The sequence below is a fragment of the Falco peregrinus genome, chromosome 6 (assembly GCF_023634155.1).
Source record: "Falco peregrinus isolate bFalPer1 chromosome 6, bFalPer1.pri, whole genome shotgun sequence".
Taxonomy (NCBI): domain Eukaryota; kingdom Metazoa; phylum Chordata; class Aves; order Falconiformes; family Falconidae; genus Falco; species Falco peregrinus.
Window position 1 is genome coordinate 35465891 of NC_073726.1, and position 23536 is coordinate 35489426.

General features: G+C 39.8%; 1 protein-coding gene across 1 annotated transcript; it reads right to left on the reverse strand.

Moving 5' to 3' along the window:
* Positions 1–6453: 6453 nt before the first annotated feature.
* Positions 6454–23385, reverse strand: RAB21 (RAB21, member RAS oncogene family). Its single transcript, XM_055807166.1, has 7 exons — positions 22971–23385; positions 12259–12318; positions 11968–12075; positions 10373–10436; positions 9514–9568; positions 9041–9129; positions 6454–8139 (listed from the first exon to the last, which is right to left on the reverse strand). The coding sequence occupies exons 1-7, from the start codon at positions 23115–23117 to the stop codon at positions 8000–8002; spliced, it is 663 nt and encodes a 220-aa protein (XP_055663141.1). The 5' UTR covers positions 23118–23385; the 3' UTR covers positions 6454–7999.
* Positions 23386–23536: the final 151 nt, after the last annotated feature.

Consider the following 23536-nt stretch of genomic DNA (forward strand, 5'->3'; position numbering starts at 1 on the left):
CTCGTATTGCCAGGACTAGGAATGCAGAAAGCAGGAACAAATGGTAGTAACCCCGTCACTTCTACATATGCATTACAACACCATCAACAGGCAACATTTCCTGGAAAGAGCAGGAAACTAACAGAACAATTGTTTGAGGGTGGGGGTAGTCAATGCTGTTACATCACCCTAGCCATTCAAAAAGCAACACTAAGGATGGTTCTGCAACTAACAGAATTCTTCTCTTAACTTGCCATCATAATCCACTTCAGAGATCGTTCCATTTCCCATACAAGCTGAACTCCCTAAGCCCCTGAAAAAGATTCTGTGCCCCATCGCGCCAAGCACTGCAGTATTCACATACTAAAAGGATGGACAAGATTCCTTGAAGGCTCTACAGTACAATTTAGTGTCATTTTAAGCCTCAAACCAACTTCTCTAACCAGTATAGGCAAAACAACCCTTAATCATAAGATGTACAACTACTTTATATCACAAAACAATGAAAGAGTACACTGGCAATCAGAGGTGCATTGGATACTCTGCTGCCTCTTGCTATTTGAAACATTAACCATAGGACTCCAACTGCAGGGCGGAACTATAAGCTACATGCTTGCTCTTCACCATTCAATATAGCCCCTTTAACGAGATGCTGACACACTTTGGAAAGACTGAATCTGTGAAGGAACTACATTTACTCTGAAGAGCTCTCAAAATTTCAGGTTCTTGACCAAAAAATTCTCATTGAAAACAGAAAATAATTTCTGACACAAAATAGCTACTGACTTCTTGAAAGTACAAGCAAAAGGGCTAAGAACAGCCAAGCAGAAACTATGCAAACTCCTCTTATCTTGACCTGCTTTTCCTGTTGCTCACTGTTTTCACTCACCATGTCCATTCACTTCATATCCACAGCATCAGCTGAACAACAGTTTTCCACTACGGAAGCATGCAGAAACAGTCATTGTGGAGGTAGGACATCAGTAGGATACAAACACATAACTGGTAGAAAATTCCCAGTCCTGAGCCTTCATTCCATGTTTGACTTGCTCTGCTGCTCCATTATCATACAGGCAGTGTGCCTGGGGCTACCGTTAAAATAGCAAATGTGGTTCAACAGCAACTGCTTTTTCCTCATGAACTGTTCTGGGCTGCCAAAGACCAGTTCTGAGAATCGAAGCTGCATTTTGATGGGTCCCTGCTCACACTACAGTCTCTGAAGTATATGCTAGCATAACATAGAGCAACCTCGACAAGCCTGGTTTGGCACTTAAAGACATCTTTCATCATATCGTACTCAGATGGGTTCAGAAATTTGTTACTGTGTTTGTAACAAAACCACTACAGTCTCAGTTTTTACCAAGTCTCTTCCTAAGCCAGGCCACTGCCCCCAACCTCCAGTAATTTTCAGAGCCACTTTATTACAGACTGTTCATCAAGTTTCGAATTGTGACTTACTAAAATGTAAGATAATTTTCAGATATGACAGTAACAAGAATTTCCAGGTTTGCTTTCTTGTATCGATTTTCAGTATACATTTTTCTTCCTTCTGTTGATCCGTTTCCACCTACATCTATTTTCACTTTTAATACTAGGTATTGATAGAATAGCAGTCATACTAAAGTAGTTCTTGTTTCCCTAGTTGATTGATTATTTGGAATTAATTTACCACAGAACTATTTTCATGTAAATGCACTGGTATATAAAATACTCTTAAGAAGTGTTTAAGAACTCCAGCTGCAGTAATGCAGCACTGGGAAAGTTGAGCTTTGTGAAACCTCTGCTAGCCAGTATTTTTGGGTTGTTTTTTTTTCAAAATTTCTTTATACACACATGCCAAATAGAATATCCCTATAATATTTGACAATGTCAAGTTAACTGATATCAAAAATGCTGTGTCCTTTTCCGTGTTGTTTTTTGCCCTGCTAACATCTTCTCTGGGTTCAAAGAAAAGTATTCTATTTGATTGAGCCCGATAAGCTCAACAAGCTTATCTTGATGAGAAAAATCCATTAAAACAATCATTATAATGCCTGTATGATTATATAGCACTGACAGCGCTTAAATCTTTAGGTATCAAGTGCTTTCCTCTTCTTTTTCCACTAAGAAAAGCTGGGTTAGGCAACTTAAGTTTCCCATTCTGAAAAAGAAAATACTTGTTCTCTTCTACTGTGAGACCCAAATTTGTTGACCTTTCAGAATGGAGTGATGGTTAGCTTTAAGAAGGGTCTGCAATTTATCACTTTCACCACCTCAAAAAAGAACCATTATATGAGTTTGGATCTGTCACAGGATATCAGCTTCGTGGCAACAGATGAGAAAGTAGTCCCCACTGCCTCAGTCCTCTCAACTTGGATTTCTTCCAAGTCACTTCCAGCATCCAAGAATCGGGAGTCAGGTACAAGAGGTAGCAAGGACTCACCATTGAACTTCCACATTGTCTCTTCACTGGTTTGCAGGCAGGACATGACCAACTGTTGGAGAAAAATTGTTGTAATACTGCTACTCATCTTTTGTTGTCATACTTTCAAATTGCTTTGCTTCTGGGTGACCTACAATGAAATATTTAAAACGTCTGCAAGAGATCAGCGAGAGTAGATACACTGAAAAAAAGACTTCTCCAGAAGTAAGAGTAGGTCCTCTTGAGAAGAAACAACGTTCTCAAACTAAGAGAAACTGGGTATTACTGCTGTAGTACCCCCATCACTGTCTAGAAGAGCGGAGAAGCAAAGAACATGTATGTTTTCCTTTCTCATACAAGGGGATCTCCAGCAAAGAAAATTTCCTGTAGTTTTCATTAACACCATTAACAAGGATCAGTGCAGCCAACAAGCGGAAACGGGGACAGAAGCTCTTTTTCACACTCACTCTGCAGCTGCATCAGGTCATGCTGCTTTGCCCAAGTGAGCAAAGCAGTGGAAATAGATGGAAACAATTATTTCTGCATTTGTCTTTAAACATCCTGGTATTGAATACAATACCGTCCAGTGGAATATGAATGAGTACACAGCTCCTCCCTACAGTCATAAACATTATTTTAGGGCTGTAGAACATGTCAATCAATTGAAGTTTTACTAAACTTAGCCAAAACCTTAAGTCTTGGAAAAAACCCAAGGATCAAAAGAGATCAGCTGGAAATGTTTTCATTTTGGAAGTAGAGCAATTTATCATTTTGAATGGATTACAGTACAACTTTCTCCAAGCCAAAATATTTTCTGTTATCTTGGACAGAATATCACCTTTGTCACAGTGGTGGCTGTTTCATAGATTCTCACTTTTCAACCCATCTGAAGACAACAAACATTCCAGATCTTCCACAACTTCTCCATCTCATACTGCTCAATACAGTAGCCAATGACAGCTCCAAAAATGCAAGAGAGAAAAGTAAACACTTTTATTATTTGATAGAAAAGCCTAAATTCAACAGACTGCTGCATCAGAGAGGCACAGGTTTGTCCTGAAGGGAAGAAAAAGCCTGGTGTTGAGCAGAATCCCCTGAAGAGTAGCATAAGCAACAGCGTCTAGCACAGTTAGAGAACACCAATCAGTTTTGGGGCTGTCTGTTGAACCTGTGCAGCAGCTAGTGCCAGGGATCTGTCTTCACCTGCAACTCCTTGACTCTACTTCCAAAATGAAAATTTATTTCAAGCTGATCTCTTTTGATTCTGCAGGTAACTGCTGTAGGAGTTATCCTCACTGCAAGATATATTACCAGACTTGTCAGGAAAAAAAATTCCTAAGCTTTAATACAAACTAAGATTAACAGAGTCAGTTAACTGTAAGATAATTCATCAATTAGGATATTCTATTCAAATCTTAAATAGGTTAGTATTGTGTCTGAAAGCCTGTTCAAAGTTAGTTGTAGACTCTTAAGCGAGGCAAAAAATGGTATTTCACAGAAGGAAAAACAGCCTAAGAAGTAATCATAGAAAAGTCTTGAATTAGGCAACTACCACTGCTGAGAAGACATGCTAGCCACTCCACCAAGAAACTGTTAACTCCACACCTCACAACCAGCACCTTCATCTTTTCCTACTTGCCGCCTTCTTTCTACTTCTCCTTTTCCTTCCACAAAAAGCAGAAAACTAAGAGACGTGGCTGCTATTCCAACTCCTATTCCCATACTCCATCATTCATACCACCTAATAGCTTTCAGCTTGTGGAGATTCCTGACCTCCATTTGTCCTCAAGCAGTACTCCCACTCCTCTTACCTTCTTCAAACAGTGTTTTTTTTCTGAGAGCATCCAGCATTTTCAGGGAACTCCATTTGAGCTCCAACCACCTTCCATGACCTTTTGAAAAAGCTTTTTTCACCTGGCTTGGAAACTAGAGGTTTATCTAGAGGTTTAATTACTAGGTTCTTCAAGAGCAGTAGTCAGAGATAGAAGTTGAACCCTAGAACAATAAAAGTGGCAGGGATACCGTTTGATGTGGTAGCACACAAAAATGCCTGTCCATGATGTGTGAACATTGAAGAACAGCATGCAGCCAAGGCAACACTCCTGCTACCCGACTGCTTCAAGAGACCAGCCAACACAGTTCATCTGGACACTGGATGTCCTCGTCTCAGAGCCACATGTGAGATCACTGCAAACCAGATGAAGTCATCACCCCCACTATTTACAGCTTGTTACACCCCTCTAAGTACTACACATCTGAATTTATTAGTGTCCTTGTCTGAACCAGTCTGCCTGGTCTTTCATAAATTCTGAACTGTAGTCTAAGTGGCATAAGACACTGTCCATAAATAATTCTTAACAGAGATACTGCTGCATTGAAGTGTTTGGACTGTGGTTTGTTAGATTTTATTTCAGGAAGTGATAAAGTTTCATAGGTAGCTCAAGTATTCATAGCAACAAGACCAAGGAAGTACTTAGAAGTTGTTTTAGGAAGGTATTTGTAGTAAGTTAGGCCTTCTTTGTTACAGTAAATGGGTGATTTTTTCAAGATTTACTCTAAGGAAGCATGTTCAACCTTGACTTACATGCTGTAGCAGGTGTCTGGCTGGTTCTATCCATCCCAGAATAGAGGTACTTTCTAAAGACAGATGTAGATGTTTTCTTGCCCTCTTCTGAGAAGAATGAATAGCTTACTTATTTTCAGCAACAGGAAAAGGGTTTTCTTTAAAACACACAAACCAGGCCATCTATCTAGATTCCAGCAGATACGAGACTCCTGAAAATCAAGCTACACAGTAGCAATACCAGGTTACTTAAGTAAGATCCTGCTTAAATACAGAAAATAAAGCTATCTATGCTTTCCTATATGTTTAATGCAAAGAACACTCTAGGTATCTTCAATAAAGATGTTTTTTCCTGGAACCGTTGTATTTCCTCTGCTGAAGTTGTGTGTTAATCAGCCTAAACAATCCAATAATGTTTTTACTTGTGTCTTGAAAACCAACTTCCGTGACTTCATGAAGCTGTAACTGCTTTTGAAAGGCAATACAGTGATACATTGCTAAGCACCAGTTTAAAGTTCCATAAATAAAATCCAACGAAACTGCAGCTTGGACAGAAAGGTTTCCAGACAGCATTTTTCATGCTGTAGCTTAAGTAAAAAAAAGTAACTTCTAAGAATTTATAGAAATAAAAATATTTTGCTTGCTTATAGCAACCAGAACCTTTTTAATCATACAAAATTGTAAGTTTCCATACCCTCACTTAAGTTTTCAGTAGTAATAGTTTTAGTTTTGTAAGAGACTTAAAAGTTAGTATCAGCATGGCTTTGTTAGTTTTGTAATTGACAAACATCTCATAGAATGCCCCTACCACAGCACACACCAAAGAAAAACTCTTTAGTTGCTGGCAGAAAGATATATTCTACACACTGCTTCCACTTCAAAGTAGTCAAACGTAACATTCTATTGGGTAAACAGCTAGTATTAATTTCCAGACCAGAACTCCATTCGTCAACTTCAACAAAGCAGGGAAGGATTTGCTCTGGAGAGAACACATACCCTGTGGTGTAGGTAATCCCTCATTCATCTGCTTATCAAGTCTAGTTGAAGTTGAGTTGTTCAGTTTTTCCCCCTCCATCTCTGCCAAAAATGACATTTGGATCAAAAGACCTGGAACTTTTTATGAGGAGATTCCAGTTTTGAACAGAGTCTTGCCAATTTCACTCATATCAATATTGTATCACTTACAGGACTAACTTTCATCTGTTTGCATTTGACAGTACTGTTTTAAGATCAAACTGACCTGTTTTTCAACTTTGGCAAGGCTCACTTAAATTAGACTAATTTGAGAATGTGAACTCAATGGCATTGCTACATATACACACATAAAATCACAAATTTTAGATTCACACCAGAAGTCTGTGCAGTCAAGAAACTTATCTTCACTGGCATGACGAGATCACCTTTGTCCATCATGCATGCAATCATGTCAGAAGAGCAGAACAATGGTGGCTTAGGAGAAAGTATCTACACCACAGTTTAAGCAGAAAGGGAAAAAATGCACAAGGGCCAGTCTGTATCAAAGCCATCTATTATTTCAGAGAAAATAAAAACGGGATTGAAGACAGCAGACTTCTCTTTACACGTCAGAGTGATTAGTTACTACTACTCCTTTTGTGAACTGGAACATACCCACACCATTCAATACATCCATATTCATCTACCCTTCAGAAAAAGGAAGGCCAAGGAATATTCTATTTTGTCATAGACATCACCTTTACTTTTTTTCCAAGCATGACAACTTAAGTAAAAAAAAAAAAAAAGTCCGAGCACAAAACATTTTGAAGTTTCAGCTACCACCATTTTTGTTCTTTTGTGATAGTAGTTTATACATATTTTGCTGAAAACCCTCCTCCCAAAACTTAAGTGGGCTTCAAAATACTTTACAAGAGAAAGAGCAAGTCAGGAGTAAGTTCAGTTCTGTCTAGTATCCCCAAAGTTACATCTGGCAAGTTTCATAACTTCAATTTAATCACTCCAAATCAGTACCAGTTCTAGTTAATGCCAATTCCTTTGTTTACTCAAGCCCTGCAATACAGGGGGAAAAAATATGCTCATCAATACTTTATAATGCTGTCTTGGGACACAAATGTGTTAACGCAGCTTAAGAGTTTCCCATGCATCTGGTTTACTGGCTACCAGATAGATGAGGGCTCAAGTTGAGTTGACATTCTGGGGATATTCTGAGAGGCCAAAATAACTGCAGAGGCAAGATATACGCATGCACCAGCTGTTTTAGCTGGGAGTCAAACACCTCAATGTTAAACAGCAGTCTAAGGAAGCATTCTCTTCCCACTGAGGGGATACTCTAAATACCGCTGCTTGCCGGAAAAGGCTTTAAAAAAAATGCTGCAGCTATGAATGTACCAAAAAAGCTGGTTTTAGGTAGGGGGAATAGAATGAGCAATTCAACAGTACACATGAAAAGCCTGCATCTTTCACTGACTTATTCACTTCACAATCACTGACAAGACTGATGTACATATTTCTGCACCTGCAATTGTAAAAGCAGATAAAATATTTAATATGTAATTTACAATGTATTTTACCAGCTTGGCATACAGGATGAACAGAATATATCAAAGTAGTTGACAGTTACAGGCTTGTGAAGGCCCTGCAAAAATATTACTCCAGATATCTGCTAATTTAAAAAAAAAAAACAATTTGCATTTTAGAAGTGATACAATTCAATCTACCACAAAATACAAAGAGCTGCAAAAAACGTATACCATTCCAACAACAATGTATATAAGTTATTAAATAATGATCTGATTTAAAAGAATATAAATGAAGCCTTTAAGTAGGTCTTTTCTACATGCATATTATTCCTCATTAAAGAAAAATATGTAAAAAGGCCATTGGTAATTGCTTTGTTAACCACTGTAGAAAATGCCAATTCTCTGGTCACAGACGCCACTAGTTTAGCACTTAAGGTCTCTGCAGTGTTACATGTGATTATTTTTAAATACTGTTAATTCTATTACTCCATTGGTAAAGAATGTGTGACTTGGAATATGGCAGTCTTCATATTGAGAGGGCAGTGATGCACAGTTTTATAGTTATCCAGAAGAACAGCACCCTCCACTGCTCTGTACTTGTGGCTCATCATCAATAATCTGTACACCTCGCCTTGCTATTCCTGACTGACTGGAACCATTGCCTCTTGCTCTTTCATCCACTTGAGCAGTTTCTATCATTCCTGTAAAGGAAGAAATGTATTAGATGACATTCCACTGCATATTTACACAAGACTTCTGAGATCTTTATCTATTTGAGTTAACATGCACAGAGACAAAATTCAGCAAGACTGGTTCTCCTGTTTACTATGCAGAAGTACTCTGGTGTCACATGGCATAGCTGTAAGAACATACTTAAATTTTCTTCCTACAGCACCAAACACCCAGCAGTTCCTGTTGACTAAGGGAGACCTTAGATGCTCAGATGTTCTGGAGTTAGTGACTTCAAAAGCTAGATTTACCCACCCATGTCAAAAATATTCTGTTAAAGAAAACAAGCAGGAAACTCCACACCCATACCACACACACACAAACACCCAACCTACTCTTCAGACAAGCAGATGACATTCTGCTTAAATTCTTGTATTGTAAGAACACAACAAAGAGAACAACTTCCCCACATGACAACATTTTTATCCTACATCCCATGGTCTTTACCATTTGTTTAGAACACCGTGTAAAATTCACATAATTACTTTTCAAGTTTACGATTTGTAGTTGACATGATTTGGTAAGATTTTTGAAAAAGGTTGAAACAGGGGGCTTGAAGCACGCAGTAGTGAAACCAGGCACATGAAGTTTGATTTGAGGTTTACTATTTACATGTGCCAAGTGAAACAGTCAATGCTCTGATAAACGAACAAGACAACATTGTTGGAGTACAGCATGAATTTGCAGTATTGTAAGCATCCATATATCAAGCTTCCATAGCTGTTACAGTACACAAGTGGCTTGAAGTAGACTCAGATGAAGTCAGCATTTAGTAATAGTTTAAATGAAGGCTTTTCTATATGGTTTTAAGCATTGTGAAGCCTTGAGCATTTTGCAAATGAGCTCTTTACCAACAAACTAGGTAATACCTACTTTTACAAAGGTCAAGAAACAGTTCTTCAATTCCTTTGTTCTGTTTAGCTGAAGTGTGATAATGTTTTGCTCCAACCGATTCAGCATACCTGTAGGAATGCATATACAGAACTTCATTTTACTAAAAAAGATGACTGCAGGTTTTATTCCCAGTTGAGAGTTAAATCAGCATGTGTAGACTAAAAAGGGAATTATGTAGTTAAAACTGCCACGACTGATTAAAAACACTAGCTGAAACAAAATTTCATGTCCAGAAATGCATTTAAACTGCAAATGTTGACTTTGATCACATACAACTCTCAAGTTACTAGTCAGTAATGACATTCTGGGACTCAGATACTAACAGAACACTTAACACAGCACCCAGCTAGGCACTGCTGGTTTATGCCTGCCAGCTGTTAACAGCATCACAAGTTTATTACTCCAGCACAATTCTGCCATAGCTGTTTCTATTAATAATTGGTGTGACTTACGTTTCTGCTTCTTGCACTGAAACATGTCTCTCTTTCTCCAAGTCTATTTTGTTACCTGTTGGAAACAAGTTAATCTTTCAAGTCTTTTCACTCCAAAATTACCCAAAATCATGTAATCATTGTACCACTTTATTTTCTCACAAGCTGTCCCAGTGAAGACCAACTCCTACATATGTCTCAATCTGGAGCACAATGATACAATTTAAAAAACCCCTTTCACTCAAGCATTTACAGGCAATGAACTACTACTGTAGAGCGATCAGGACAGCCAAGTACCTCCATACAAGCCACCGACTCGCCCTCTGCTTTTCTTTTGTGATTTATTAGCAGCTTATCTGTGCTGCAGAGGTAGTTTTTATAGAATATCCACACATCTATCCTCCTGAAAGTGTTTTAATCATTAGATCCAATTTTAAATCTAAACCCGTTATTTCTGTTGCATTCTGTTTGCATTGAAATATTCAAGCTTTAAGACTTGCTCTACCCCCCAAGCACTTGATTACGAAAACAGGCAGGAATCTAGTCTATGCCACTAAGAAAAGTAAAAAAAATGAGTACTTGCAAGAAGGACCATACATATTTGAGGTTTATGTTTCTCTTTGTTAAAACTACAGCCTGCAGGTATCTGTACTACGCATTTCTGACATGGTGTATCACTAAACAGCTTGTTTTCCAAAACTCTTATTTTCTTTAATGTGATCTACTGAAACCTCTAGCTCCAACTGAATTTTAAATATCAAACTAACATGTACACATGTTACATGCACAAGCTGCCAAAGCAGTGTTTGGAAGATCCTGTTAATCAAAGGAAGCATTTCTGATTCAGTCATGTGAATCACATGCTAAAATAAAGACTTACCTACTATACATAAACAGATTTCATTTCCCAACATTTTTCTTAATTCCTTAACCCAGTTTTTTACCTGCAAAAAGAACAGAGGTAAGTTTATTTTCACTTGATATACTACGAGCATAGGCACTGAGGAACTGACCCTTTATTTACTCTAAACTTGAAACAAACATGTTTAGAGCAAAATAAATGGATAAAGTATTATTTAGATAGCTAAACATGGCTCTTGTTTTGCAGGTTTTAGCTCACAGTTGAAATTAAGAGCAAGTTACTTCAATAAATTGTTCAATTACTCCAGAAATATAACTCACCACACTTGTGTTAGCCCCACTCCAAAGAACAAGTTCACTGCATTGGCCACTTTAGGTCAGGCATGAGATCTTTTATCAACAGGCACTTACTGACAGATCACAAATGGTACTTTAAAGGTAGAGGGACCTAAACTGAGTTGTTCAGGTTAGATTGTAACAGGTGTTTGTTTCCTGAGAGAACAGATGGGACAAGAGCATCGAGTCAGCTGATGGCGAGGTATCTTATCAATTATGTTGTCATGCTTTGAAGTTATATGATCACTGCATTGGCTTAGGGACTACTAGTTTAAGGGAATTTAAGTTGTGAAGAGAGGCAATCACTTCAGGAACCTAAAAATAGTTAGGATACATGATACAGATGTAGTTATGGAATAGCATCTGCAAATTAACCTTAACTCTTTTTCTCTGAGAATTTGGTTTGGTATTACAGAATTTGACTATGTAGGTCTCAGCATGAAAAGGCCAAGTTAAAGTAGTACTCACAAGTCATCACAATTCTGCAGGGGCAAGGGGGCAAGAGTTTAACTGCTAGCACAAGTGTTTTACTTGCCCTACATCAGATGATTTAAATTACTTAAGCTGTTGTGGAACTATACCCTTATACTATTTCTATCACTGCTAAACCAATCCCTGCCCATATAGCTACAATTTCTTACTCCTCTACACAGAAGTCCTACTGGTTTTGCCACAAGCTTATCTGAGACCAACTCACTTTTAGCATAGTGTCACCAGTCCTCAGCTGGAAAGTCCTAAAAAGTGACAGCACTGATTTGCCACAGAGTTGGAAAAAGCTCACCTGATCAGACTGATCAACTAATACTGCTAGAAAATAATTAAGCCTTCAAATGTCAAGCTTTGATGAGGATTTGAAGTCCAAAAATCTATTACTACCAAGAATTAATGTTTCCACTATCATGTATTGCAATTTCAGAGTTATCAGATCTGTAAAAGGTCACATCAGTTCATATTTTTTAGTAATTTGGTTTCTATAGTAGAAATCAGTATTGCATACTATCACACCAGTACTGGCTTATGTTTACAGCATGTCACAGATAAATCACACATCTAAATCCCTGGTGTTTTTTGAATAATCCTGCTAGAACTTTAGAAGATTGAAAGAGTCAGCCTTCAAAAGAAGGCTAATAAGACATATACTTCCATTATATGGTCAAAATTTGCAGATGTAATGTACATTGCTATTGCTGAAAACAGAGGATTCCCATTTACACATTTGTATAACAGATTATCTTCGAACGAGTTTACATCTCACAGAGGTAAAAATATGTCCAGTACCTTTTGAAAGGAGTCTTCATCTGTTATATCATATACTAGAATAGCGCCATTAGAATCCCTGTAGTATATTGGCCCCAATGCGTGAAATCTTTCTTGACCAGCTGTATCCTACATTTAAAATACACTTGTTAGCCTTTAAGACAAAGCAAACAATACTTCAAGAAACTACAAATACTTTGAAATTCTACTTTATAAAGAAATGTGTAACATTTGAGTTCTAGTAAGCCTAAGTAGCTTTTCAGGAAAATATTCCATTTAGCTAAGGAAGGGAAAATAGGAAAATAAACATACCCATATTGCAAGGTTTACTCTTTTCCCACCGATATTTAGCTTCTTTGTAAGAAAAGATGCCTGGAAAGCAAAACAGATTAGAGTTAAGTTCTAGACACAAATGTCTCATTTGACTTCAGATTAATTAAACTAATAAAAACATCTGAATCAAAATACTCTAAACCAGAAGTCTGAGTCAATAGTAAGCCAGTTAGTCATTTCCCTACGCTCTGCCAGGAGCCTCTTCTAAATAAATTTGGCTTAAGCCAATCATTACTACATCTTTTTGCTGTTGTTTTGAATGATTTGGGAAGGATAAGAGTTGTGCGGAAAGAGTCTGAATTCACAGCACTGAAAAGTCTAAGTCAAACTCAAAGCATTTCACAAGAGTACATGAAATTTGGGTAGGAACCTGCCTAACAGGATTTTTAATCTGCAGGAATTCGGCAAAGTAGTTCAGTATTAGTCAGTTAATGAAACTCAAAGTATTTTGTTCATCACCAAGTCTCAGAACACTAGTCTTCTACAAGCTTCCTTATCTGTATCTTTTCCCTTTTTTTACTAAGTGAGTCCACAGCTCTCCCCATCTGTTCTATGGAGCTTTTGTGGGCCAGTGGTGTGGTTTGTTGGAGCGGGGCGGGAAACTGTCGGGGTTTTTTTCCCAGACACTGCTCCTCAAAACCTTAGTGATATGCTTCTCAACTAACACACAAAAGAAAAGCAAATGTCAGGACAATAAAAGCCTCAGAATACGCATATAAGCTGCTCTAAGCATTCTACTACATTATCTTCTGACATTTTACAGGACCAGAGCATACTGCAAGATTAGTCTGATTTCAGTAACTCAGAGTATGCCTGTTCTTCACCAAGCCTGCATGATGTGTATTTTCAAACACCACCTCAATTCCCAAGTGTATAATTCAGTGGCTAAAAAGGGCTACAATTTAATAAAAGTTTAATAGGCTAGAACAGTGTGCGAAGGAGTTTATCTTTAGGCACCTACTCCCCCCATTCCAAAGACTAGCAGTAACAGGTTAACATCAGACAATTCAGTTGTCAAGGTTTAACTTTTGTCTTTTGCCTTTAATTATACTGTTTTCCTTTCAGCTTCACCACAATTTGCATTTGGATACAAACAAGTACTTGGGGGTATTTTATGATACATTCATCCCTGATTATTTTAGACTGGACTGCAGCAGGTCAGCACAAGCTGTCTGTATGAGCACTGGCCAGACACTGAACTAAGCAAAACTAAAAAAAAGATGGGCCAGATCAGCTGCTTGAATCAGCTTGCTGCTTAACTACACAAGCAACCAGAACACACACAGAAGACCATGGTAGTTCAATTTACATCAGCCTAAACTGCTGTGAAAGTGCCTCTCTGGATATTGATGTGACCATATTACAGTTACAGTCCTACAACACTCAGCTGCTAGAGCAGCTCCTGCTCTTCAGCTACTTCCCTATCACCAACTCTGTCTGACATCTGTATGACCTAAGGTGAGATGAATCAAGAAAATTTACTTCTGATTTTTTTTTGAAGTAAATTGGGGAAACCTTTTTTTTGGGGGGGGGAGGTACAAAGTCTTATAAACAGAACAGGGAGATGACAGACCAGAGGGAACAAAAACACTCAAACTTTCCAAAAGCAGATAGCAAGGAACTAATCATTATCACCATTGTATTCAACATCATTAAAGCATTAATGCTACCCCTTCAATCTACAGTTAGGGGTCATAAGTCGACTTCAGAAGAAGTTCCACACAGCATGTTAAAAATATTTAACACTAGCCAACTTGTAACAAACAGCTTAACAGCAGAGTAGCAGATCTTAAATATCAGGAAAGCTTTAGTTCTTAAATCAAAAACTGTGGATAACTGGCTAGCTGAAAAGGGTCACATAGACATAGTCCAGCTGGCTGGACAAAAATGCACATCGCTCTCAGCTTATCTGAAGTAAAGCAAAATACACTGTCTTTGGCTGTCCTTGTTACACAGTAACAGGAAGATTTCGGTGGGAAAAGAATGTTGCAGGTGGGAACAGATAACTACAGAAGAGAAACTAGCGGCGGGCTTGGTATTTAGGCAACTAACCAATAATGAGCTTAACTTTTGTAATATGTATGAGCTAATTATAAGAAGGCATAAAAGGTGACTGTAAGGTACAATAAACGAAGTCTGCTGATCACTCATATTGAGGGACTGTGTCTTCTTTCCGTCGCAACTAATGGCGCCCGAACAGGGACCCTAGAGAGGGCTGAACCTGCGAGCCACGGTTCGACGGAGATTCGGGTACCGGTGCTGAAAGCAGCGCAGGAGGCGGAAGGGCACAGTCCCCGCGCCCGGGAGCACCTACAGAGGGTCCCGCCGGCCACGCGTCGCCGAAGTCTCGCAAAGGCTGCAACAGCGCTGACGAAGGTATGGAGAGACAAGCGACGTATGATTCGCTCATATGCTTTTTAGAAAAGCGGAGCGTTCGGGACATAGATTGTAAAAAGGAATTACTCGGGTTATTAGCGTATGGGATAGCATCCGGGTCCCCCGCGGCAGCGGCGCGGCCCGGCAGGCTCCGTCCCGGCCGCGGCTTCTCTCCAAGGCGGCCCCCCCCCCCCCTCCGATCGGCGCCATGGCGATGCAAGCGGCCAAGCGAGCTAACATCTGGCTGCCCCCAGAGGTCAATCGGACCCTTTATATTCGGAACCTGCCGTATAAAATCACAGCGGATGAAATGTATGATATTTTTGGGAAATACGGACCTATTCGACAAATCAGAGTTGGAAACACTCCTGAAACAAGAGGAACAGCTTAAGCTCCTCAATGAAAAACACGGACTTGAATACAAACCCACAAAAAAAAAAAAAAAGTGCTTCAGATGTCCCCTACAAGAAATGGGTTTCTGCCTTGAACTAGCAAACATCTCTGTGTTTAACGAGAAGCCTTTTTGCCTTGATGGAGATAATTTATTCTGTATTCATGCTGTATTCTGAATGTGGAAATTGGTTGGGACTAGGAGGCTGACTTAAAGGCATTTTGCAAACAGGATTATTATTTTTGATCATTATTGTAATAATAGTTTTTTGATCAAAACCAGCCAAAATTATTTGTGAGCATTAGGCATATCTGAAGAGAATGCCTTTATTTGAATCAGCAGTTAAGGTGTAGTTTAGTCTGATGCTGTGGTTTTATCTGCTTCTGGTGAATTTTTGAAGTGATGAAATCAGAGATACAAGGTATACTAAGAGTTATGAGGTAATAAGGTAATAATCTAAGTAAGGGTGCTGTCTTTTATATCTGCAAGTGCAATATGCTTTTATGTAGCAGAGAGAAACTTTGACAACAATGTTGCTTGAACGAGATGTGCATGTGACAACTTGGGAAAAGGGATATCACAACTGGAGAGCAACAGTGTTTCTATGTCTGGCAGAGTGAAATCTTTCAAGACCTGAGTTTAGACAGTCTAAAATAAATTGTTAGTATTCAGAACACCCATCTTAAGCCTCTTTTGCTTACATAGTGTTATGGAAGTCAACTGCTATTGTAGAGAATTAATGATTTTTCGATACATATTAACAAATACTACTATTTTTACCTTGAGGCAGTTAAGTGAGAAATACTCACGTGTAGCATTTGAGGGAATGTCAGCATAAATCGCACTTACAGTAAGACTGCATTTTCAATTACTGTACTCGTTAAGATTCGATGATGCCATAAGGCTAAGGCCTTTTATCACAGATTGGTTCTGAACTAAAAGGTGTGTGCACATGTAGATATGCACATTTGTGTTATTTTCCTTAATTGGCTACAAAATAATATAATTAGGTTGGGGACTAGATCTTGGGAATTTGTCTATTATACTTCTGTTTGTTAAGGAACATGCTTAACATACAGCACCCATGTAGGCTTGGCTTGTGGCATAGTTGTCAAATTTAGCATAGACATTCAGACAGATAAGCAACGTACTCTTCTTGTGTGTATCACCTACAAGCCATTATGGCTTAGTGTGTAAATCTGTATATAACTATTGAAAAATCCACTTATGAATGTATATAGCTTAGAACTAATTTTTTCCCTCTGTTAGTTCTTTGATATCAATGAGGTATTCTTCAGAAAATGTATGGACTGGTTGGTTGCATAAGGGCAGTTGTTATTTGGACAGAAAATTGTTAATGGTCAGGGATTTTCCACTAAAATATTTGCAAATATTCCTAGTCAAACATCAGTTTGGTTTCTTTTTGGGTTTTGAGCTTGCATTAGTCCATGTTCAGAACTTTAAAATTACCTTTGAATTTTTTTAAACTTTTTATATCACTGGAACAGAAAGAGCATCTAAATTAAAGTTTCAAGCTAACTTTATTTTTCAAGTATTTCAGGAATTATACTTCTGAACTGAGATTTTATAAGTTGGCTGTGTATTTTCCTGTGTTAAAACGCTGTTATTGTAAATGGTCAACCAAGCCTATGTCGCCCAAAATAAAAACGAGGGAATTGTGGATAACTGGCTAGCTGAAAAGGGTCACATAGACATAGTCCAGCTGGCTGGACAAAAATGCACATCGCTCTCAGCTTATCTGAAGTAAAGCAAAATACACTGTCTTTGGCTGTCCTTGTTACACAGTAACAGGAAGATTTCGGTGGGAAAAGAATGTTGCAGGTGGGAACAGATAACTACAGAAGAGAAACTAGCGGCGGGCTTGGTATTTAGGCAACTAACCAATAATGAGCTTAACTTTTGTAATATGTATGAGCTAATTATAACAAGGCATAAAAGGTGACTGTAAGGTACAATAAACGAAGTCTGCTGATCACTCATATTGAGGGACTGTGTCTTCTCTCCGTCGCGACAAAAAACTCCCCACAGAAAGTCATTTATGGCTTTCAGCTAGCTGTCCCTAAGAATTATGTGATCAGTTTCTAGTCTTCATACCATCATTTGCTCTACTGCACCAGAGTTTAGAAACCAAAAGCTTACATGTAACTTTAGAAGTTTCAATTCACCAACACTTGGGCCATAATAAGAGAAGGTATGGTTAGGCACGATGAATCAAGCTTACCTGACAATATTTCATAGATCTGCTGTACTACAGTACTTGATATTCTGTTTTAAGTCTCAAAGGAAAAGCTCTTCTGAGCACTGCTTTTGTCACAACACTGACAATCTGCTCAGTTGATATAAATTTCATAGAACTGTTTGAGAAGAAAAATTCCAGACCAAAAGGCAGAGAAATCCTTCACAGAAACAGGAGGTATATTTAAAAACCACAGAACTCAATATCCACAAAGTGGCATTACCATGGCTGTAGACGTTAGCCTACTAACACAGATACCTTTACTATCTGACTGAGCAAATATTAAAGTAGGCTTATCCATAAGGTAAGTTTTGCTTAAGCATATACCAGGTCTTCAGGTCACTACAGCTTTTGACAGCAATACTGTCTTCTAGTACTAAGAGTATTTTCTTTCCTATATACCCAAGTATTAAAAGACCCATACATTCAAGTAGGACTTTTTAGCATCTCCTGGAAAAAAAAAAAATCTCACAGGAGACTGTGGCAAGGGTATTTAGCATTGGGCTAATGTACTTGCTCTCTGTATTAGAACTTGATGAATTTGTACTAATTAAATTTTAGTCTACCTGAAGTCTTAGGTCCCTATCCAAAAAAGACAATATCCTGTATCTGATATTCTGATTACAAGCAAGTTTGCCTAAAAAGCTTGCCCAATAACAAGGCTGGAACCTGATATTTGAAGTAGTCATGGGTAGCAATGAGCAGAAGGTTTTGTGAACATGCTGCAAGAAAGTCAATAATATATTACAGATTAAATTCTTTGTTCCTCATTGTGTTCATATACTGGAAGAATACTGCTAGCAGGCTCTGTTCTTGAATTAATAGGTATGAGCAAGTTTGAAATAGTTACCATCAGTAAAGTGCACGTTACAGCCACAGTGGCGAACATGCCAAAGACAAACCACACAGTATCTACCTTCTAACACATATACACCCTTCAAGTTCCATTTGTCTCATGGAAGAGCAAGGTCACTATTCACTCATTCTGAGGTTAGAGAGCAAAAAAAATAATCAGGTGTACAGCAAGACTATGCAGTTCCTAGAAATTCTGGGGGGAACCCAACATGGAAGGAAGAGCCTTAACTACCGTTTTGAGATAGTTTAGGAGCCTAGTTCAGGAAAAAAAAGTCAGCTGCCAAGAATGTCACAGCCTTTGAAATCAGTATAGTCTAGACAGCACTAGATAATTACATATAGAAGAGGATTCAACATTTTTTCTAATCTCCCAAGAATATATCAAACTGAGTACTACAGACTTAAGTCTGAGTTGTGACTCTACTTAATCAGTAACTTCTTTCCAAATTATTTTCATTACTATAAGAATTTGGGTTTTGCTAGAATTCAAAAAAACCACAAGTACGTAGGACCACAGTTACTTCAATGATAAGTAATCTTAAGCAGCTCTTTGAAGTAAGCTACTAATTTTGGTATTTTGATTCCAGTGTCTTCTGACTGGTCTGAAGAATACTTACACACTTAGAAAAGGATAATACAATTAAAAGAGCTAAAATTCCATTCTCCATGTGCCTGTAGAAGAAAAAAATAAGTATTTTCTAAGAGCTCAGTTTCACATGTTCATCAGGTCCTGATAGGAGCTGATAAAGGGGACTGAGTAGAACACAAGGAAGACATAGCTGGAAAAGATTCTCTTGAAAGTCACTTAATAAAAAGCATGTGTATGTCACCTGCCCCTTCACTGCCTCATCTTCAACAGAGGAAAGGCAGGCATATGAACACTGCATATAGCACGGAACCTCCCTGCAGAGTCTTCCCCACCTTGCTCCCCAGCTATGGTAGAGAGCCAAGACAGCTTTTCCAGGTTATGCAAGTCCAGCAAAGCAATCAGGATCTGTATAGTATGATGAGCACGACATCAGCAGCTCTCTTACATCGGATATTTTGCAGTCCTCCACACATTTGAGAGATTAGTACACAAAAGTTGTATTTCTTTTTTACATTTTGACAGTAGGTTTACTATTGGAGTATACCAGCACAGTTCACTTTGATACCAATCTATCACTTAATTATTTTATCAAGAGAAAAGCACTGATCTCAATATTTCAATCATTGGAAATAAACTCTGTCCCATCAGGTTTGACAACAGGTTCTGCACTGAAATCATTGCCTGCAAACCCCCCCACCTTTCCTGCTTTTTCACATTATTCTAAATAGGTGTTTTCTTAAGTGAATCAGTAGCTACCTTAATTTTAATTTGCAGGTCATCAATATCTTAACTACATGACTTGACACTAACATCACTACAGCAACATATCCCAGCAGTCTCCTAACCTCAAATGAAGTTCCAGCTCAGCATTTCCCTCTAAGCTGCCTGTCATGGTTTAACCCCAGCTGGCAACTATGCATCACAGAGCTGCTTGCTCCCTCCCCCTTCCCCTGCTGGGCTGGGGAGGAAGGGGAAAAAGGTAAAATTCATGGGTTGAGAGAAGAACAATTTAATAATAGAAATAAAATATAACAACAGCAGCTGTAATGAAAAGGAGAGAGAGGAATAAAATCCAAAAGGAAAAAAAACAAACAAGTGATCCACAACAAAATCGCTCACCACCTGGTGACCGATGTCCAACCAGTCCCTAAGGAGTAATCAGCAGGCCCCAGCCAACCCCGCCTCAGCTCACATACGCAGCATAACATTTTATGGTATGGAATATCCCTCTGGCTAGTACAGGTCAGCCTGTCCTGGCTGTGTCCCCTCCTAATCTCTTGTGCCCCTCCAGACCTCTAGCTGGCAGGGCCTGACAAACTGAGAAGTCCTTGACTTAGTGTAAACATTACTTAGCAACAACTAAAAACACCAGTGTTATCAATATTATTCTCATACTAAATCCAAAACACAGCATTGTACCAGCTACTAAGAAGAAAATTAACACTATCACAGCCAAAACTAGGGCACTAGCATTCAGGGAAGTGGGGCATGAAGAGAAGGGAAACAGCTCCCTTTTACTAAAAGCCTTCTGTTGCTAGGACGAAAGAAATTACTCTGTCTGGGTGTACACAGGTTAACTTCACAATAGAATACTAAAGTGTTAGAATTCAGATAGGAAAGCACAGATAGACATTACAAAAAAGACTCACACTGACCAATTTAAAAGCTTCTTGCACTTTCCCCCATTGCTAGGCTCACGCTGCAGGAAGCGCGAGTCAACATTACTAGTTTCCAGAAGGCTACAATCTCACCTTTTTTGTTGCAATCATATTGGAGTAAAGCAGTACGCAGTATTTTTATCCCCCCAAAATCAGAAATTACTGTGGATAGAGAGCCTCTTGTCTCAGTATCTCGTCATCTTTTCATATGATTCATCACTGTGGCCCTCTGCTGAATCAGGAGCTAAGTATTTCTCTAATTTTGGCTTAATTGGCACAAAAGTAATTTGGTGCAGTACTTTGAATTGGTGCCATGAAACAAGGCCACCTTATCATATTAAGCCTTTAATCTTAAAAAAAAGTATGTTTTACAAAAATGTCACTTCATTGCTTAATCAGATATCCTAGTTTCTCATTTTATTTAAGGGATATTTTAATTTGCTAGTGGAAGAGCTTACTGTAACTTCCATCTAGAATTGTAAGATGTAGGAAAACAAGAATAAAGATAACACTTTAGAAGTGCACATGATGTCCAGTAAGATTCAACAGCAACTGACATTGCATTTTACAATCGATAAGACATGTGGCTAAGGAGGCTCAGAACACAAAAGCAAATGAGTTAAGAAAGACAGTGCAGTCAGTTAAAAGATACTGGTAGGAACCAGAAACCTAATCACAGTGGAGAAACAAAATCTCAGTATCAAGTGTGAGCAAGAGCTTCCACTCTTCTACAAGCACATACACCCTGCCTCCAGGCAGACAAAACCGAAAGCTCTCAAGCCACAGGATCTAGAGACATTTCCCTATCAACATTTACATGTCCGCCTTATGACAGTTGTGACCTAAATCTGTATTCCAACTCGCTTTTTGCTTCTATTTTTGTCTTCCACTACAGATTTAAAGAACATGACTAACAAAAAGAAAAACCAAACATGAGCCTGCATCACATGACAAACTTATAGCTCTACTCTTTCTACATGGGATGTGAGAATTCAGCTATACACGATCATTCTGATGCACTATAAATGACCGTGTGCTCAATGCTACGCTTCAGCTGCAGCTCTGACACCTACAAACTACTGATCATTTCTGTAGCACAGCTATTATCCATTACCTCTATAGCAATCAGAGCTACAATCAGCTTGCCATAAATACATCACCCCACGTAAACCTACCAATAGATTCATCCAACAGCAGAGTATGAACATAGGGTAATGTAAACATGTTCTTTTTAGGTCTTTATAGCAAAAATAGAGTAACAGTAACCATTTATGAAACATTCACTGTATTGTTTCCAGTGCATCACCAATGTTTCTTTGATTTTAAGAAAAAGATCCATTATTAAATACTTCTGAAATACACAACCCACAAGATTTTTTTCCCCTAAATTTGGAGGAATAGCGCACAACTACCCTAAGGCTCTTTTTCTAGCATCACCTACTATTTATTCTGTACTTCACGGAACCTCAAAAGTAGCTAAAAACCCACTACTGGCCCACGTGGTGGCAGGGTTTGTTTGTTAATTTAAAAAAAAACCCACAAACATTAAAAACGCTACAGTGCTAAACCCACACTTTCATATACATGCTCACAACTACTAAGAAAGATGCAGTTCAAGTGGTGTAACTGCAAATAAAAAAGGTTAAGTAGAGACATCCCAAAAGACTTAGCATACAACCTACATCATTAAGTTTAAAACATGTATTCTGAGATCAGGTACAGTACAAGCGTTTTATTTTGTACCACAGCATACACTCCATTCAGCGCTAGTAGGCAACAAAAAACCATGACTTTCAATTCAAGCAGATACCCTGTCACATTTCTCAATCAGAACACCACTTTTTGTTCTTTATATGTAAGCAGACAGTACTACTGAAAAGAACCAGGCGAGAATTCAGGGAGGTACGTGACAAAACAAGTATGCCTTAAGAATGTTTTCTGTTAAGTCTTAATCTCATAAACCATTTTGTGAAATCTGTTTTCTTTAAACAATAGTAGTTTGGCAGTTCAAGTGTTAGGATCCGAGAACACGAGGAAGACTATAATTAACAGAAATGCAGCACGTATGAAACACTTAGTCATCAGCCCATTACCCGCGATTACAATGACAACATTACTTTCAAATCATACTGTATAGGATTCAAACGAAGACATTCATATACGCAACTAGAGAAAACGCGCAGTTAGCGTTCAGAATACACGCGAGGCCTTTAAGCACTGGAAGCTTAAGCCTGAGGCACGAAAAGAACCATAAATCAGCTTCCAGCTAACCCGGCAGGGGAACAGCCACCATTTAAAGAGCAGCAGCGGTCGCTCCGGCCACCGTTGAGCGGTGAGCAAGGCAGCAAGCGCCAGAGCCCTGCCGCGGGCTGACGGAGCCACACAGCCAGCCCCAGGGCGGCAGGGCAGGCCGGCCAGCACCACAGGGCGACGCAGGGGCGGGCTGGCACCGGCCAGCAACCCCAGAAGGTGCGCAGGGAAAGACACGCAGCTGGGCCCCCCGCCCCCCCGAGCCCCGGCAGCGGCGGGCAGGGGCTCCCCGCCCGCCCCCGGCCCGGCCCGCACCTGCAGGGTGGTGATGTGCTTGTCGTTGAACTTGTTCTCGCAGTAGCGCAGCACCAGGGAGGTTTTCCCCACGCAGCCCTCCCCGAGCAGCACCACCTTGAAGGAGAAACTGCGGCCCCCGGCCGCCGCGCCTGCCCCCGCCGCCATCCGCGCCCCGCCGAGACCAGCCGGGCCGCTGCCGCCTCACATCAACGGTCCGCGCCGCGGCGCGCCGCCGCCACCACCACCCGCGCCGCCGCCCTCAGGGATGGGACGCGCGGGGGAGCGGAAGGGGCACTCGCCGGGCGGAAGCGAGGAGCAGGCGGGACGGTACCGCTAAGGCCCGGGGACGGCAGAGAGACGCCCAGAGCCACAACGCTCCCCGCTGCGGCTGGCCCCGCTCCCCCTAATGGCGTCTTCTTCCTCCTACGTCACGCGGCGCTCGGTCACGCGCACCCCCCCGCCGCCAATGGGAGGGGCGGACGAGGCGGTGGCGACAGGCCCCGCCGCGGAGGGGAGGGGGGCGGCGAGCGGGGGGTGGGGCCTGCAGCGGCGGCCCGCCGCTGCAGGCCCCACCCCCCGCTCGC